Raw genomic sequence first — 20,432 nt, 5'->3', positions numbered from 1 at the left:
TCAGCTTCTAATTCTCCAGCCTATTCAGCCTCTCCCTATAGCTCAAACCTCCAAACCTGATAACATCCTTGTAAGTCTTTTCTGAACCTAACACCAAATGAAATACAATCTATTTGACAGCAAATAAATGGAGATATTCTGAGGACAGTGATTATGAGATTACGTTTTCCTTTAATTTCTGTGATATTGATCGTCCACCTCATCAAGCTGATCACAGAGAATCACAACATATTTGTAACAGTAAACATCAGAAACTCACATCTGTCAAATTAATTTCGTACATCGAGGAATCAGGCAAGAATATTAAAAAATGACATGATGTATTTATGCTTGATTTTTTAATTATTTAATTGCCAATTTACAACCTCTTTAAAAAGTACTTAGATGAGCCTTGACGTATCATAGCATTCAAGGCTATGGACCCTGTGCTGGAAAGTGAGACTAATGTAGATTTTCTATATTTTTGGTGGTATGGACTCAATGGGCTGAAAGGTCTCTCCCGTACTGTACCACATTCAATTATTCTAATCGGATCACTACTTAAAAGGAAAAAAATGTTTGCGTATGCCTGGCTGACCGTGCTTGATTGTTTTACTCTGTGGGTGGAGCTAGTGAGTTCAGTGACTGCCTTCTGAATCTCAGAGAAACCTGAGAGAAATGTTGCTTCTTACTATGAACTGCATGTGTATTGAAATTTCTGTAAAGTTCTGAGATGTTTTAAATCATTTAGACAAACTGTTTGGATTTTGAGAACCAGAATAATCTTTGCCTTGCTTTGAAATAAATCAGAAAAGACAGATATACAGTAATTCAGTCCAAAGATAAGAAAACCACATCCTAAATACCATGTGAAGATTTAGTCTCCTTATTTAAGCAAATGTACTGAAGGCAGTTCAGAGGAAGATTGATGCACAAAATGAGTGATTGGCGATGGGGTGAACAAGCTGGGTTTGTTTTCACTGGAGTTTAGAAGAGTGAAGAGTAACTTGTTTGAAGGTCTTTAATAGTCTTGACAACATGGATGTGGAAGGGATGTTTCCTTGTGTGGATCAGTCCAGAACTAGGGTTATTGTTTTAAAGTTGGGTGCTGTTCTTTTAGGGCAGATTTGGGGAGGGTTTTTACTCTCATATAATTATGTAAATTTGGAACTCTCTGCATCATAAAGCAGAGGCAATGCAGTGATTCATTATTTTCAAGACAGAGTTAAATAGATTGTTGTTAAGAAAGGGAATCTAAGGTTTTCAAAAGCAGATGTGAATATGGAATTCAACATACAAACAGGTCAACTACCATGTTATTGAATGGTAGAGCAGGCTTGAGGGGCTGAATAGCCTACTTTGGCTCCTACTTCATATGTTTGAATATATGTCCTCCTTATTTCAATCGCACCATTATTGAGACTGGCCAAATGGAGACCAAAAAACACTTGTCACAGGTTCAAATGGGAAGCTATTTTAAAATGGCTGAAACAACTCAACTAGTATCTGTCACCAAGTCGCCCTTTACTTACATAGAGAGTCCTGCTCTCAGAGTGAACAGGATATCTGACACACCTATTCTTATCTATCAGCCAGGGCTCCCTGTTTGGACCAGATTAACAACTCCAATCAGAAACTCATATTCTATGAGGTTCACCCAGTTGACCTTGTTACAATCACTACAATGATCTTTTTTCATTTATATTACAGAAGCCTTGATCTGTCTTCCTCATTTCCCTTGTCTTTTGCTTCATAGTAAGAAAAAGGTGAACGTGCTGAAGCGAATATTCGGCTTTACATGGAAATAAACTTTCAAATCCACTGAGAGCTTTGGGTGAGGGAGAGTGAGACTACAAACAACCCACTGGTTTAGAAAGTAATGAGCTTATGAGTTTGAAAGGAAACTGATTAACCACTGAAAGGACTGATGTCAATTAGGGAAAAGAAGCATGGATATCAAATGAAAGAAAACATTCAACAAAATGTTGTAGTAGTCAGATTATCACAGTAATGACAGAACTTCAAGTGTATATCCAACTATTTCTGATTGTGATGAGAGCTTCCAGCTCAGTCATCCTTTCAGTCAGTAGGATTCAGACTCCCACCTCCATATAGTTGAACAAAACATATTCCACATCTCCTACCACCGTTTATCATGAATCTGTTAGTTATTGACATACTACTGAGGAAAATCAGTCCTTTCAACCAATTCAATGTAGGCTTTTCATAATTTTATTCAGCTCAAATAAATCTACCTTGGCCACCACTATTCTCAGGAAACTAACCTAATTCTATCCATTCTTTTCTCATGGCTAAAATTCTGAATATCTTGCAATATTTCCCTAAAACCTCTCTGTATCTTTTCTACTAGAAATCTTCTGTATTTCTGTAGTGCAGTTATGAGAACTGGATGCAGTACTCTACCTGTGGTCTAACTCGTGTTTATGTCTCCGTTGTGGCATAATCCTATCTCTCTTACCCCTATGTTTTGGCTGATAAAGCAAATGATCAGATTCACCTTATCATCATCAAGGATCACTGTGCAAATACTGTAAATTCCAAATGTATCATAATACTTCTCAGTATCTAATGATTTTATGTATTATTTTATCTTGTGTGTCCTTCCAAATACATAATCTCACACTTCTTTGGTTAGAATTTTATTCACAATATTACTGCCTCACTTATATCTTTTTGCAGTCTACAGCTTTCCTCCTTACTATCCACCCATACAACCAATTTTTGTACAATCGGCAAACTTCTTAATCATGACCATTACATTGAAATCTAAATTGTTTACATGATCAAAAAAGGATCTGAGTACTCAGCTCATCCAATCTGACGCCACTGTACTAATCAATGAGAGTTGAGTTTCATCCATATTTGTCTTGAATGCAAACAAAGTGCTGTGGTTATTTCTTACCGTTGTCAGCATCAATTACTCGGAGATCATCTAAAATTTCATAGACTCAGAGTAAATCTCAGAGATCTTTCCAATGTCAGCCAAGGACATTTCTACTTCTAAGTGTAAATTCATTCATAGATTATCTAAGTGAGTGTTCCAGTTAAGAGTTGATGGTTTTAATCAATTTAACTTGAGTTGACAATAATACAATTTCACTTTGCAAGCCTATATCTAACACAGTGATAGAGAAAAAGAGAGAGAGAGAGAGAGAGAGAAGTAATTTCTTTCCATCAATCTAGGCTCAGACTAAAATTACATCCTGGTAGTAGAGCCGAATACAGTTCATCTCATTATATACATCACTTAGCTCCTGTCCTGCAGAACACCTCACATTACTCGAGACTCCACTCTTCCCAGGCTTAACCAATACTGAATAGGTAAAATAATGAAATGGTCAATCATTATCTGATTTCCAAAGTTGCTGATCCCTACTGATTGAATAGATCTGACAGATTTGCACTTGCCAGCTGTCAGATTAGCACCAAACTGTGAGGATTTCATTCCACAACAACGTAAATTTTGCAAGATTACAAGAAAGGAAATAACCACGTTGTTTCTATTATTATGTAACTGAAGATGTTTTCTAAACATGCTAACTAAGGGAAGTTACAGATATGATAGGGGGAATTTCTCACTCTTTTCAGCATACTTGTAGTTGCACAGTTAGGTTTTGCTTTGGGAAAAATGGGCAAAGCCATAATTTGTGCAGTTCAGAATCATTCCCTTTGTTTCCTGCCATGATTTGGCCATTCCTGGGATCGATCTGATGAATCACAACTGTCCTCGTTTATATTGTTTTTCATTCTTTCATTCGATATGGGTGGCAGCGGCTAAACCTGATTGCCCATCCTTAATTGCCCGTCAGAAGATAGTGGTGATCCACACTCTGGAACTGTTGCTGGTGTAGGTACATATGCAATGACATTAGGATGATTTTGACCCAGTATACTGATAGGTGATTTAGTTTTAAATCAGAATGGTTTCTGGCTTGGAGGGGACCTTGGAAGTTGTCTTGTTCCTATGTGTTTACTGCCCTTGTCCTTCCAGGTGTGGTACTCAAGGGTTTGGAAGAAAGGAGACATGATGAGTTGTTGCATTTTGTATGTGGCTACCACTGTGATGGATTGGACACCAGTCAAATAGGCTGCTTTATCCTGGATGGCGTCAAGCTATTTGAGAACCTGGATCCATCCAGATAGGTGGGGTTTATTCCATCACACTCATGAATTGTCTCTTATAGATGGTGGATTGATTTTGGGGAGTCAGGAAGTGAGTTACTTGTTGTAAAATTCCTAGTCGCTGTTTTGTTCTTATTTAATATTTAGTGACTTGTCCAGTTTGGATTCTGGTCAATTATAACCCCCACAAATTACAGGAGTAATGCAATTGAAGGTCAAAGAGGACAGTTCAATTCTGTCCTGGTGATGGCCACTGCCTATCACTTGTGCAGTGCAAACATTGCTTGCTAATAATCAGCCCAAGCATGAATTCTTGCTGCTCCTGGACATGGACTGAATGCAAAATTTGATTCCTGCTATCTAGGGGTGCCTACACTATGTAGTCACTAACTCAACCTGTCACATTACACAATAACAAGTTAAATTTTATTCAGGATGTGGCCATCACTGGCCAGGCCAGCATTTATTGCACATACAAAGTTGCCCACAGGGTAGTTAAGAATCAACCACATTGCTGTGGGTCTGGAGTCACATATAGACCAGACCAGGTAGGGACAGTAGCTTCCATCCCTACATTAGTGAATCAGATGAGGTTTTCCTGACAAAGAACAGCAGTTTCATGGTCATCATTAATTTTAAATTTTAATTATTTTTTTTTGTTAAAGTCAAATTTCACCAACTGCTATGGCAGGATTTTAACCTGGGTCACCAGAACAATACCTGGGTCTGTGGATCAATAGGCTAGAGATAATACCACAAGGCCATCAGCTTGCCTAGGTCCAGATTTCTGACTGATTCCAAAACTTGCTTCTCTAAGAAACTGTCTTGAAAACATTCTAGGAATTCTTCATCCAGGCTAATCTAGCCAGTCTGACTTTACGAGCTTATACATAAGATTGAAGTCATGTATGGTTACTGTCCCTTTACCACACGCCCCTGCTATTTCCTCTTGTATACTTTGTCCTGCATTGTGGTTATTAGTATGGAGTCCATAGACCAACATCCCAGTCCAGACTTCTTTCCTCACTATTCCTCATCTCCAGCCAAACTGATTCTATATCCTGAAACCCATAGCGTGAGTTTCCTCTAGGTGCTCCAGTTTCCTCCCACAGTCCAAAGATGTGCAGGTCAGGAGAATTGGCCATGCTGAATTGCCCATGGTGTTAGGTGCATTAGTCAGAGGGAAATGTGTCGGGCTGGGTTGCTCTTCGGACGGTTGGTGTGGACTTGTTGGGCCAAAGAGCCTGTTTCCACACTGTAGGGGAATCTAATCTAATCTAATCTCCTGACTCTAACTAGTCAGGTTATCTCTAACTAGTGGATAAATGCCATCCTTGATTAACATAATACCCCTTCACCTAATGAACATATAAGTTAGGAGCAGGAGGAGGCCATTCAGCCCCTTGAACCTGTTCCACCATTCAATAGGATCAGGGCTGATCTGATTGAGGCCTCAACCTGCATGCTAGCCTTCAGAGAATCCAAACTAGTCCCTTTGTGCTCCAGATTTCTGAAATCTTTCCCTATTTAGAAATCTACACCTCTATTCTTACGACCATTGCGCACTCTGTATTCCATCTACCACTTCTTTGCCCACTCCTCTTGCCTGTCCAAGTCCTTCTATAGCCTCCCCATATCCTCAACACTATTGGGCTCTCCACCTATCTTTGTGTCAAATTTAGTACAACACCCTCAGTTTATTTGTCCCAATTGTTCATGTATAATGTGAATAGTTGTGATTCCAACGCTGACTCCTGCTGAATTCCACCATGCCATCCTAGCATAAGCACTGGTGAGATAGTTTGGAGGATCATGTGAGAGGGACAATGAAGACTTTCATAACATTAGGAGCACAAAGCCCCATTTTCCAACCATAACAAGGTGAGATTCTTGCAATCAAGCACTAAGAGGACTACTTACATCCATCAACTTCCTTATTATTACATCAACTTACCTTGTTGATATGCAGTTTCCCATTCTTGCAGCCACTGGTTAGAAACTAGACAGCGACAATTCCCGATATGGAAGGGAGAGCAGTCTCTTGCAACTCTATGATGCTGTGTGTTCCTCCAGACCTCCATCAATCCCAAAATCTCAGAGCATACTCCATGGGCAGCCACCATACAGACCCACCCATTCAGCAGGGTCCTCAGTTCCCATCAGCAAAGTGGAGTGCCAATTATCTACTGACTGATATATCCGGGACAAATGTTTTAAAAGTTCAGTGCAAATGTGGGCACACAGCATTGGACTTGGTGAATGGCTGGGCTTTAAAAATAACACCAGTGCCAGGAACCGGCAGTGGCCAACACGTCCACATGTGGCAAGAGGGAGAATAAAATGAGCAGGGTGCCATAGTGCACAAGTAATGATGCAAGTTTGGGAAGTGGAAATTTTTTTTGTGCCAGTGCTCCTTTGCAGATCTGAACTCAATTCTTATTGCTTCTGACAATCACCATCCCACCATCATCTCCCACATTGCTCAAGCTTGTGCATTGTGATTGGAGCTGAAGGAGTAGTGCATGGAAGAGTCAGGGAATACTTAAGAAATATGCAGAGCACTAAGTATTATCATATCATGTCTACCTCTTCAGAACATATGAGGAGCACAGGTCACAGGAAGACTCATTAACACATTGTTTCCTCTCATTCTGGCTTTTTCTCTTTTATCTATCAAGGGATATGGGCATCGCTGGGAAGACCAGCATTTGTTGCTCATATCTAATTGCCCTTGAACTGAGTGGCTTACTAGGCCATTTTGGAGGGTTGTTGAGGGTTAACCGCATTGTTGTGAGTCTGGTGTTATATGTCAGATGCCATACTTTCTTTCCTTGGATGGACATTAGTGAACTATTTGGATTTTTAGGATAAATCAATGGTAGTTTCATGGTATTATTACTGCTGGCAATTTCATACCATAATTACAGAGACTAGCTTTGTATTTCAAATTTATTAACTGAATTGAAATTGCATCAGTTGCTGTGGTCGGTTTGAATCCATGACCTCAGGGAGTCAGCCTGACCTTCTGGAGTACTAGTCCCATAACATCATCATTATGCTGTACCACCTCTAAACCTAGATGTTACCTACCAGAAAGACAGAGTGTAATCACCCACAAATGTTTCACTTTCCCGCACGAGGAAAGTGCCATCCTTTCCGCCAGTCTCAGTGCAGTACTCATGGAGAAGCTTCTCGGCTATCTGACGACCATCTCGCCCTCCACCAAGTTTCCCGTGGAACCATTTTTCGCTGAAGTGCAGATCGTTGTTGTTGAACTCCTGCTGATAACCACAAATTGCAGCAAAGTGTCACCATCTAACATCAGGCCTGATAACAAGATACTTGATGCATGACGCAGAGCATTGGCACTCACCAACTATTGATAGGGGACCACAAAATCCCATTAGTTTTTGCTTTTGAGTGTAGTCTTTGGAACACTGTGCCACAGTGATCGAATGTAGATAGTGCAACTGATCCCAAATACAAGCAGACCGCTCCACTTCCCCATAGAAAGGAGAACAAAAACTAGGACCTATAATATTTATAACTACTTATTGTTTATTAGGGCCCCTTCATAAAGTATAGAAGCTGCAATGATTCTTATGCTTCTGGAATATCACCCCAAATATTTTTTCCCCATATTTACTGCCAAGAAGTACAAACAATTGTATTAGTAAGTAAGCCCAATATGAAACAAACTATCTTGGTCATGGAGAATGGTGCTCTGGTTATATCTCATGCTATTTTAACTTTGGAAAGTAACAGAATATACGGTCTATAAAACTGCTGCATAAGCCACCACCCAATACCCTAACCATTATACCATAATACTGCATAATATCACATACCAACTCAAAAGTTATTGCTTATGGGGAATACAGTTATACCCAAGAATGTGTTAATGCAAGGAAAAGGGTAAAAATAATGCTGATGTACCTCTTTTTGTTCTTCTTCCTCTTCATCATCGTTGTTCTGGTACCTGGATGTTTCTTCAGAGTAATAGATCTTATTACTTGTGAGGACAAAATAATGTGGGCTCCAGTTCTGCGAAGTTTGAATGTAAGTCATTGTCAAAAAAAAAATCACTTTTGTTTTCACTTTCCCTGACTATTATACTTTGGATCTATACTGTCTTCAAGTGCCTCAATCCACATCTCATAATGGAGAACCACTGGTGTAATTCCATTATTTACATGAGAACATTCAAATAAAGTGCCTTAGACCTTAAAGCTTATTGAATTCCAACTGCGTAGGGGGATAGATTTCCTTTTCAGTGAATCATTGTAGGAACCTGGTGAAGGGGAAATGCCCATGAGAATTTAGCATACAAGTTTCTCAAGATTTCCCATGCATTCTTTAAGCTGCTTCTGTTCATGTGATAACCTCATGCATCCAAACCCTAGTATTTGTTCAACTACACCTTTTATTAACATAGTTTTTGCATTGTCATCCTACCCTGATTTACGCTGATGTCCTAGATTCTTCCTATCTCCCTGCACTGATTAATTTCTACTTCTGTGCAATTTCTGCCTTTCATCATTTCTCATCACTTTTCCACATTAAGTCTGTAGCATTTCTGTAAACTCTCCTCAAACGATAACGTGAAGAAGCTCAAAGGATGTTTGTACCCAAGTGAAATTTTAAAACAACGAAACTAAAAAAAAAGGCCACTTGACTTCTTCTTCCACCACGTATGTATAAGCTATATCCTCCACAGTAGGGTCATTCACAAAAACGCATGGCTTTCCTCCAGTAATTGCAAAAACAAACTCACTTGCACTCATGTTTACTATGAAATTAAGTTAGCAGAAACTCAAGAAAGGGATGCAATCATGTGATCTTGTTTGGGAATCAGGACAGATTCAGATGAAAAGTTGTGTGCCTTTCTACAGCCTTTTATTTTTTGACATTAGCCCGTTTCATCTGTTTGGTCAATGTTGGTCTTTTTCTTGCTCAGCTCCAAATGAGTCATTCTTCCAACTCTCACCCCAAATTTTAAATATGCTCCTAGTCCTCACACAAACAGTTAATAGAAAGAGTTTCTCCTTGTCTACCTTATATAGTCCATCATAATTTTATTTACTTCTATCAAGCCTCCCTCAATCTCTTTTGCTACAAGAACAAACTCAGACTTTCCAATTTAGCTAAAACCTTCACATTTTGGTGAATCTCAATTACACTCCCCTGAGGACCTTCATTCCTTTTCTAAAATGTTGGGATTCGAACTGGATACAATTTTCTAATTGTGGCATCAGAGCTTTTTTAGAGTCACTATAACTTCAGCACATTTTTACTCAATGCCTCCACTTGGGATTTGGAGATGTCGGTGTTGGACTGGGGTGTACAAAGTTAAAAATCACACAACACCAGGTTATAGACCAACAGGTTTATTTAGAAGCACTAGCTTTCAGAGCACTGCTCCTTCATGAGAGAGAGCTGATGAAGAAGCAGCGCTCCGAAAGATAGTGCTTCCAAATAAACCTGTTGGTCTATAACCTGGTGTCGTGTGATTTTTAACTTTGTCCACTTAGGATATCCAAGATCCCAGTCTGTAATATCCTCAAGGCCCTGCAATGTTCAAAGCATGAGTACACATGCACTCCAGGTTCCTCTGTTCCGACACAAGGTTTAGAATTATGCCATTCAAACTAAATACCTCTCCCTAACATTTCTATTGAAATGCATCATCTCACATTACATTGTATTAAATCCATCTGCTACTTGTTAACCTCTCTATGTCCTGCTGCAGGCAGTTCACATCACCATCGTTGTTTGGCACTATCCAAGTTTTTATCATCAGTAAATTTTGATACTTTATTCCAAGATCCAAATCATTGTATTATACAAAATAACTCCTAACCCTATTGCTCCTTCTAACTTACAATGGTTTCAAAATTGTTCAACCTCTCACCTTCCTCAAGCTTTCCTACTTACTGCAATCTTTAAACTTGTTAAATCCAAGCTTGGGTTTGTCAAATCACTACTTCTTGATTGACAATTACTGTATGGTAGCTTTGGTTGTTAATCCAATTTTCTCAATTGAAAATTATCAGTATAATTGGAAAGATGAACAGTTGAGCAACACTTGTAGTGGTATTGATGAAGGTGGTTAGGAGGGAACAGTACTTACATGGTCAATGGGATCCTCTAAGTATAGGATTCCATTTTTAATAGAGTTGCTTATGTCATTTTCTGAGTAGCTTGCCGATGAAACCTCTTCATACAGGTTGCCTTCCACCAACTTCTTGTGCTTTAAACCAACAACAGAGCAAGTATTACATAAACATGAATTAATTTTGTGAGACAGCATTGCAGATTGGCAAGCTGAAGAGAGCACGGTGCTTCAGTGACCTCATTGAATCATAATTTTATTTTTTAAAGATTTTAATTAACTTAAGAAATCTGGGAATGCACCTCCCTATGTATTTGAGTTACTAGGACTGGAAAATCCCACATCTCTGGCCAGTAGCACTAAGGTGTTAAGATAGCCTTGGCAGCCGTTAGGTTAGAGGTCAGAAAATTCTACTAATACAGAACTGCTGGGAGAAAGTGAGGACTGCAGATGCTGAAAATCAGAGTCGAAAAATATGTTGCTGTAAAAGCACAGTGGGTCAGGCAGCATCCGATGAGCAGGAGAGTTGACGTTTCCGGCGTAAACCCTTCATCAGCGTCACATTTTTTGCCTCTAATACAGAACTCCTACTGAATCTGCAGAGGTACATAAAACTGAACTTTATTGGGACACATGGACACAATTTGGTATAGGGATCTATTTGAAGAAAGAGTTGCAAAGGGTGGCGCTAGAAAAGCACAACAGGTTAGGCAGCATCAAAGGAGCAGAAAAGTCAATGTTTCAGGCATTTCCCCTTCATCAGGACAACATTCCTGACAAAGGACTTATGCCTGAAATGTCATCTCTCCTGCTTCTCTGATGCTGTCTGACCTGCTGTGCTTTTCTATTGCCACATTTTTCAACTCTAACTTTTCAACTCCTGCAGTCTTCACTTTCTATTTGGAGAAATGCAATTGTACTTAGCGTACTGGCTGGCTTGTAGTAGACATGTAACTGCTACTTCTGATGTATTTGCCTTTGTGCACAGTCTGTAGGGGCATTAAATACACAATTGTTGAAATATGTTATCAGAAATGGAGCAGTTGAAAATGTATGGAGCTGTTAGAGAGCCAGCATCAAAAAGAAACAGCAACGAAACAGTGAAGAACAAAACTTTCATTGAATCTCTAGTAGATATAGGCATAACATGTCCTTAATGGCCAACTGTTGAGGTATTTCCATCTAAACATGATTTATTTTCTCTTCTCTCTTCAAGAATGGGATGTTTTGCTCTGCAGGATTACATATTTCAATATAAGCATCAGCAGAACAATACATATGAAAAGATTGGCAAAGCTATTTAAAGTTTACATACAATGCTTCAGCATCAGCAGCAGGTCAGTTGAACATTCTAGAATTGAAGATAGCAGACACCTTCAATGGATGGGCAATGTTCCTGCCACAGTAAGTTACCACCTCACCTACCTTTATCAGGATTTTTTTCTTCAGTTGATTCGGTGATGGGAGTTCATCTGCACTGATGTCTACGGGTTTGGTCAGCAACATGTCCCCAAAGACCTTCTTGAAATGCGATGCCATGTTTCGTTGCTGGACAACACTGCAATGGTCTTCAATGGAAAGGATAATTGGAAACCTGCAAGGTACACTTGAAATCAGTAATGCATTGTGTAACATTGGGTGTTGTTGCTGTTCCCATATGAGGAGATAATGCAATAGTGATAACATCATTGTCGAAGCAATCCAGAGACCCAAGTGAATGCTCAAATCCCACCATAAGATTTGATAGAATTTAAATTCGATTCATAATTCTGGAATTGAAATGTAGCCTCAGTGATGGTGACCGTGAAAATAATCATCATAAAAACCATCTCATTCATTGATATCGTTCAGGGATGGAAATCTGCCATCCTTACTCACTCTGGTCTACTATTTACTTCAATCACATAGCAATATGGTCAAATCTGAGCAATCCTCTGAATAGTTGATCAAGTCACTAAATTCAAAGGCATTTAGTGATGGGCAACAAATGTTGGCCTTGTCAGTGATGCTCATATCCTGTGAAAGAATGCATTTTAAAGAATCATTTTAATATGAACTGGATCATCAAAATATTTGCAATGAGTAAGTACTTACTTGTCATAGTTCCAAAGGAACAAAGTGTTCTGCTGCTGCCCTGGCAATCATTTATTCCTCAACCAATGCAACCCTCACCAAATAAGGATGGTCTAGTTATTGATCTCATTTGCTATTTATAAGAGCTTACTGAACACCAATTAACTGTCATATTTATTTCCATAACAACTTTAAGGTGGATTCTTTAAGCACTTGCCTGAAGATATGCGAATGATGATATAAGCATTTTTCTTTTATTTAGTTTATCCTTCGCTTGTGCAGTGATGTAATAAAACGATGTCACCAGTGATTGCACTGTTTAAAGGTTTATCAGATCCTATTTCACTGACAGTGCTGAAGGTATGGTGTGGGGGAGGGGGGTTTGTTAGCAATAGAGAAAAGGGGAAATTAGGCCTCTCTTCTTTGTGCCCTTGACCCTGGCTCATTTAAGTATTTCAGATTTGATCTGATGCAGTTACACAGCTGAGGTTAAGATTAGAACAATGAACAGTCAGGTCAGCTACATAGAAAAAAAACCACAGAAACAGACCATTCAACTCAACCTATCCATGTCAGCCCATTCAAGCCTTCTCCTGTATTTGCTAATCTAAATTTATCATCAAGTACCGTTCTTCCTTGAGCCTGTCTAGTATCACCTAATATTTCGACCATTGATATGGTAGTCAGTTTCCTTGAGAAAAGTTTTTGTCTTCTGAATTTCCTATTGATTTTCTTCAAATATATCTTATATTTTTGGCCTTTGATTATGGTATTCTCCGCAATGGAAAACATTTTCTCTGCATCCACTCTATCAAAACCTTTCATAATTTAAAAGGTCATACCTCGACCTTCTCTCCTCAAGAGAAAAGAGACCCTCAGTCTATCACTCTTTTCTTGATATACCAGCCCAGATATTTCTGCAGTCAGCCAGTTAATAGTTAAAAATCCTTCGAAATCTAGAAACGACTGTCCTGAGATAGACAGTGTTTTCAAGAAATGAGAAAAACACAGATAAATTTAATCATTTAAATGACATATTAGTATAATTTCTAATACTAATTACTAATACACTTGGCCTCTGCTCAGACCCCAAAGAGGCGTCTTCTCGGCCTGGTATGGCCTCAACATAGACTTCCAGTCTCGGGGTGATTTCATGGTCTGGTGAAGCCTGGCATGGTCCAGAGTCAAGGCCCAGTGCAGGCTGGAGGTTAGGTATATGGAGTGGGTTGGAAGACCATTCTCCGTTTTTTAACTTATTCCTAAAATCTGCAATGCTAGACTTCTTTACTTCTCTATTTTTCCAAGAAGTAACTGAAGAAGCTGTATCTAGGGACCTTGTTCCTAAGATGGCTCTCTAAGCAGCGACTTTTCACAGTGCTCATTTGACAATAAAACTATTTTAAATTCTAATTCTAATTAGTATGGTGAAAATAGAATGGATTTTAAAGCTTTTGAGATAAAACATTCTAAAATGGCTCTGAGACATCGAGTGGTGATCAAAAGCAAGGCAAAGAGGTTGATTTTGAAACAGACAATGGAGGCAATTTGATGCAGATATATGGAGACTGTATTCTAGTTCATAAAGGATACCCCATAGGCAGAAGGAATTGAAAAAAAAGCAGAGTTGAGAAATTGCAGGATGCAGGGATATGAAGCAATTTGTACTTGAAGGCAAGGATTAGTGCAGGTTAGTGAATATGGACGGGAGCAAGATTTAGAGCTGGATTTTCACCATGGAGGAGGGAAGGTTAGGCCAGGAAATCCCCTAACCCAGCAAACCTGTCTCCAATGCAAATGATGTATACATGCTTGTTTGTTGTTTTGGAAGGGCCAGGCTGTGAAGTCCAGCCTGCTGCATCCAGCTGTAGTTCAGATGTGACCACAAAATCAGAAAGTGTCAAGGTCAGCTCATTAGAAGGCTGCCTTGGTTCTCTGAGATTATACTCACTTATATAAAATGCTACTAGGCACTTTATTCTCACTCACCCCTCTCCCCCACACATAGCCCCCATACCACCCTCATGCCTCCCATTGCTCTTTGTTACCCATGTGCCATTTTCATTTCCTCTCACATACCCCTATTTCACCTCCACGTTTCCTATATTTTCAAGCCATGTCTCTGTCCTCTCATATAGCCGTGACATCTGCTGCCCTCTCTTATCCACATCCCATCTCTCTGTCTTCTCTAATCCCCATCTCACCTCCCTGCCCTCTTTGATGCCCATCCCATCTCCCTGCCCTCTCTCATGCCCATCTCATGTCCCTGTCCTCTCTCATGCCCATCCCATCTCCCTGCCCTGTATTATCCCCATCCCATCTCCCTATTGTCTTATATGCCCCTGGTCACTTCCACAGCTACTCATTGAGTACCCTTGAGTTCACTTCCCAGTTTTTATCAGCTGGGCAACTATATGAAGGCAGGAAAAGAAATCATTACAAAAGATTGGATGGGTTTGTAAAAATTGAATTGAAATAGGCCAGTGTCAGAGAGATGAACATAGAGAATATGTTTGAGGATGGAGTGCCTGAGGATGTCACAGAGGCCAAGAAGGCCTTAGAAATAGTTGCAACATGAATGATGGGAAAAGAGAGCAGAAGAGGCTGAAGACAGAGGCCAGGACAGAGCGATTGAGGATGTTTTGTTTCAGAGAAACAAAATGGTCTTTAGAATTAATGATTACCCGAATCATTTAGTTTCACATTTATATAAATTGTCAGCCCAGATCTTTGGAGCTACTTACTCTGAGGTGATGAAGGCATGTTCCTTTATTGTGTACAACACATCCAGGAATTTGATTTTGGAGGTAAGAGTGTGCCCGTGGTAAATAATTGGCAGGTCATCTGGGCCGTCCCAGCAATCCACTGCGAAAAAGAAATAATTAATCAATTACAGCATGGATTTATTCGGATTTTCCCTTAGGTTGGTTGTCTCACCACTTGCCATGAAGCTACTTCAACAACACCTCTGAAAATCGCAATCTCGATGACTGAGAAAGACAAGGGAACCAAGGGCATGGAACTACCATCACCTACAAATTCTCCAAGTCAGACACTATGCTTTGATCAATATTACCATTCTTTCATCATCGTTGGGCCACAACCTGGATATTCGTTCTCCACAGTTCTGCAGGTAGACCTTAAGACCATGAGACTTTATAGCCCATCCAGCCAACTCTGGCATTCAATGAGATCACAGTGTTTCAGATAACCTTCGACTCCACTTTCCAGTCTTTTCTTCTATAGCTCTTGATTCCTTCACTAACTAAAAATCTGTCTATCTCAACCTCATATTTAATGACTCAGTTCTCACTGCATGGACTGCAAAGGTTCAAGAGATGGATTAACGCTATCTTCTCAAGGGCAATAAACATTGATATTACCAGTGATATCGACAGCCCATGAGCAAATAAAAGAAACTGTAGACCAGACATTGCCCCACTAATCAGAGATATGCCATAAACAATTTCTAGATACAAGTTAGTACGGACCAATAAATATATACATGGCTAAGCTTTTACCCCTTTCTCCTACAGTTTTCTTATTTGGGGGAATGCTGGACTATTCATAATTTTACTAAACATCACTGACCTAAGATTTGTTTCGTTCCCAAGGCCATGAACAAATACTTCCTTTTCACAAAGCAAAGACAAAACAAATCACACAGCCACACCATTGACATCATCTAAATCTCCTGAAAGTTAATTCAAACTGTTGGACCTTGACATGAAGGATATGAATTAGCACCACTTCAATCCTCGTTCCTTTCTGCTCCTTTGTTCCCCCCTTACATATTGTGCAAACTCACACCAACTATTGAAACAAATAAGGAAATGACACAAAGGCCAGGTTCAAATGTTTGTCTGTACTATGTTGACTGATTGGGTGGAAACAACATTTGGATTTGCACATCACCTTTTAGCTAAGAAAATCGCAATCTTGATCACTGAGAAGGACAAGGGAACCAAGGGCCAGCAATTCTATGCCTAACCATTCCCTACCTGAATACAGCTGTACCTTCTGATGTGGGTAACAACCCACATTTACCCAGAATGATTCTGGAATTGGAAGCGTAACTGCCCAGGAGAAGCAGCCATACTTTGGAGGAACTGTAACTCAATTGAGTCAGTGCTAGAGGGAGAAGAAACTGAGAGAACTGGGAAAAGGAGAAAGCTTACATTCTATGCAGCGACATCCCATCCTCAGGCATCTGGCATAGGCCTCCAATGATGATTCACTGGAAAACTGGTCACCAGTGAGATACCTGGAAAAGATGAAGAGCATTCCGACCTTTGGTCACGATGACTTGTACAAATAATGGCCCTTAACATTTACACTGAGGGATGGGGGAGAATGCAATAGCAGTCGGGCTTTCTCACAAAGCCCAAGACCATGGGTATCTGGCAAATATAAGGTGGACCTCATTGCTATTTGTTTACTCCATACCTTATCAGGGAGCCAGCCAGGTAGGCTGGTCAGTGCTGAGTGGGAATGTCAGTGGTCCATGAAGGTAACCAAGGGCTGTTGAGTAAAGACCCCAGCAACCAGGAAAGGTTGGGAGTTGGTGAATGTTGTACCAGCAATCAGGATAGGGAGGTACTGAGAAAGGTGGTGGGTTTAGTGAAAGAAATATATGACTGCTTACAAGAGATATTCCTGCTCCTCCCAGCTCACAATCAGCAGACTTTACCCACTTGTTCAAGCTGCCTCCTATCTTTATTTTGCTGCCCAGCTTCTGACTCCAGAAAATCCAACCAGTCAGTGTTAATTAAAACAGACACCACACTGCACTGATTTGAACATTACATTGAGGTGTCTCATAGAAGCACAGAATTCCTACAGTGTAGAAAGAGGTCATTTGGCCCATTGAGTCTGCACTGACCCTCTGAAGAGCAAGAACCGAGAAAAAACATGTCATGTAACCAACTGTCTAACTGGCAGCAGGGGGCCCCCTTTCCTCTAAAATCCTATGCCTCTGGTTGGTGGGAGGTTACAATTCCCTCCAGTGGCTTTTGTTTTAACAAGTTGGAACAATTGGAGTAAAGTGTGATCCCATGAATCATTGCTATCTTAATTCATAGCATTCCACATCAGGGTTAGCCCAGCAGAGGAAGGCAGCGAATGGAGGTACCATCTCTCTCGCAGCTTGGAAAGGGAAATTAAGAGAGAAGTTCGCCTCCAAATTACTCTAACGTAGTGGTGGCAGCTGTTAGCAGACCAACAAGGGAAATCACTGGTCTGCCTTGTTAAATATTTCCAGATAAATAAAAGATGGTGAGGAAGCAAAGATTCATAGGAAAATATACTGGGATTGAACCATATCATGGTAATTAGTTTAAATGTGGAGTCATCTGATATGGATACAGATCCATCTGACTAAACAACTTCAATTGTTGTTCACACAGTGAGTAGTCTCCTGCCTTTAATTCCACACCCTGTGGCTTCTCAGCTTTTACTCTGTGCCATCTGGAGAAGACTGCAAATCAGATGGAGCACCAATCTACTCCCACAATTGATACTTTCAGCAGCTTTCTCAAGTTCAGCCTCAGCAGAAATTCCAGAACCACTCCTTACCCAACCCACCCATTCCCTCTGCCCCATAATCGGATGTGGGTGGAGTTGACAAGATTATTGTCTGAGTATTTCAGAGAACACAGAATGTGGTCAGGAACCTTGTTCCTGCCCACTGGAGCATGAGATTCGTATTAGACTTGATTGCAATTGTAGATCCTGTCAGCACTCATTGTCTATGTTCATACATAGGGAATGATTATTGGTTAAGGTATCAGGAAGTGGCTGTCACATCTGGCATCATAAGCCGATGTGAGTTAGCGCCTTCAGGAGAGGAGGGAAGAAAATTAAGTGGTACATCAAAATTGATTGTGCACGCTAAACAAAATAAAACTGAACAGAGCTTTACTTAACGTGTTGTGTGATGAAGAGATCCAGTAATAGGAAAGAGGATAGTTCATTTCCTCCGAAGTCACACGCTCAAACCTTGAATCCAGAATCATGTTCTCTCTAGAGAACAAATATGCCATGAACTAAAAGACAAATAAAACAGACTCATTTTTACTTGTCATCATTTGTTTATAAATATTTTACAGCATTTTCTATTTTGAAACTACATTGCATTTTATTAAGAGTGGAGTAAGAACCAAGATCTATAGTGCAAGATTCTGTCACAGTTGAAGACAATTCAAAGAAGACAAATTGGAAATAAAACTGGTAATGTTGGAAATGTCTGTAATAAACCTGTAGATTCCACAGGAATGAGAAGACTTAGGGAATTAGGAAATTCTTAAACGTTTGAGTCCTTGAGAAAAAAATCTAGATCAAGACATGAATTGGTAGGAAATGATTTTAACAGAGAAAATAAGGAACAAGAGAATAAAGAACAACATAATTAAAGGAAGAGAAAGAAAGAGGATGCAAATAACAAAGAACAGAGGTGTGTATGTTTGTCCTCTTTTTTTTTTAAATCTCAGCATGATTGGGCCTTACATCAGAAAATAGGGACTGGAGAGCCATTGCTTTGTATCAACGAGATTTGCCAGCCAGTATGGTTGACCCGAGCTACTTCAGTTGCCAGTTAATTCTAATTTTTCCCTCCTTCCAGCATCCTTTATGTTAGAATATCACTTGAGGAATCATTGTGTTAGAATTCTGCTAACCAGTGTGATTTTGGGCAGGATCTCAAAACCACCACCCAGAGTTGAGACCCTTCTATGAAGTTCCAGTCCTTTGACAAATTACAGGGGCTTTCAGCAATGATTTCAAAGCATTAAACACTTTAATCAAAGTATAAAGGATACAAGTTATTCTTTGGCTTCTTATTTATACATCTTAGTTGTTTCAACTAAGGATGGGACAAACTGGGAGCTTGTCGGCCTCATTTCCTCAGGTAAACAAGCTTTAAATTTTAAATAAATCATGGTTGAAGTTGAGCTATTGACATGTTTATGCATTACTAAGGATGGGCCAGAGGTTTACCATATTATAATGCAACCCTGCCCTGCTGTGGGACTTGAACCCATGATCCCAGAGCATTAGGCTGGGCTTCTGATTGCTGAACAGGTGTTGAAATTAAGAGCTTTTCAATTACAGTTTACTGAGAATGAAAGTAGTAAGGCAAAGGTATATATACCTCATCCAGTTGTAAAACAGGGTCTGATATCTCCCGCAATGGGTCTTTAAAGTAATTAAAGATGCACTCTCGAACTTTGTTGATGTCATTTGCCCAGCTTTCCTAAGGAAGCAAGAGTAACAACATTTAAGGGAATCTGGTTCCAGAGCTACCATTATAACAATTTTCGACAGGAAATTAAACAAACGTAAGCCATGCATAAAACTTGCCATTCATTTCCATTGCATTAATTCTAACAAATTATATCAAGCCTTTTATATCAATGTTCATCCTCCATAATGCCCCATGACAGCAACAAAGTTGACCTGATTCTCAGCAAATGTTGGCCCATGACCTGGGAAGAACAAGTAATGGATAAGGTTCATCAAACTTGCTTTACTGACAGATTCCATACAATCAAAGGGCTCAGTGGTTAGCACTGCTGCCTCACAGTGCCAGGGACACAAGTTTGATTCTATCCACGGGCAACTGTCTGTGTGGAGTTTGCATATTCTCCCAAGTCTGCGTGGGTTTCCTCCCACAATTCAAAGATGCACAGGCCAGGTAAATTGGCTATGCTAAATTGCCCATAGTGTTAGGTGCATTAGTCAGGGGTAAAGGTAGAGTAGGGGAATGGGTGTGGGTGGGTTATTCTCTGGAAGGTCATTGTGGACTTGATGATCTGAAGGGCCTGTTTCCATAGTATAGGGAATCTAATCTAAAAACTCTATGAATAACACTGTGCATCTCATGTACTAATCAAAAATTCTCTGATCTCTGGTGGTTGTGTGCTTTTCGTGAACATTATCGCAGATAAGGTGGAGCACCTTAATGAAAATTCACCTTATGCATCTGTATCTTCAGTCAAATTCCTCAGCTCCACAGGGCCTTCTTCAGTAAGTCTGAGTTTCTAAAGATCCTTGTTGTGCTTCCCTGTCTGTAAAGCACCACTGTCTCTCTGTGTATTGATTGCCCGAAAGTATAGAAAGAATTCTAAACAAA

General features: G+C 39.9%; 1 protein-coding gene across 2 annotated transcripts in view; it reads right to left on the bottom strand.

Moving 5' to 3' along the window:
- Positions 1 to 20,432, bottom strand: part of LOC122548917 (1-phosphatidylinositol 4,5-bisphosphate phosphodiesterase gamma-1-like) — a 206,006-nt gene that overhangs the window by 55,230 nt on the left and 130,344 nt on the right. Inside the window, exons 9-16 of one of the 2 annotated variants that reach the window (XM_043687891.2) lie at positions 19,452 to 19,553; positions 18,230 to 18,348; positions 16,483 to 16,568; positions 15,049 to 15,169; positions 11,660 to 11,828; positions 10,253 to 10,372; positions 8,059 to 8,166; positions 7,213 to 7,403 (exon numbers count right to left, since the gene is read on the bottom strand). In XM_043687891.2, the coding sequence (XP_043543826.1) occupies positions 7,213 to 7,403; positions 8,059 to 8,166; positions 10,253 to 10,372; positions 11,660 to 11,828; positions 15,049 to 15,169; positions 16,483 to 16,568; positions 18,230 to 18,348; positions 19,452 to 19,553 (1,016 nt within the window). The remainder of the gene's footprint in view (positions 1 to 7,212; positions 7,404 to 8,058; positions 8,167 to 10,252; positions 10,373 to 11,659; positions 11,829 to 15,048; positions 15,170 to 16,482; positions 16,569 to 18,229; positions 18,349 to 19,451; positions 19,554 to 20,432) is intronic. The other variant, XM_043687892.2, reaches the window with a different exon arrangement.

Source organism: Chiloscyllium plagiosum, unplaced genomic scaffold (genome assembly GCF_037043375.1).
Source record: "Chiloscyllium plagiosum isolate Xiang-an unplaced genomic scaffold, Cpla_swu_hap1 HiC_scaffold_4, whole genome shotgun sequence".
Taxonomy (NCBI): Eukaryota; Metazoa; Chordata; class Chondrichthyes; order Orectolobiformes; family Hemiscylliidae; genus Chiloscyllium; species Chiloscyllium plagiosum.
The sequence above is the reverse complement of the archived record's forward strand: the minus strand, read 5'-3'. Positions and strand labels throughout refer to the sequence as shown.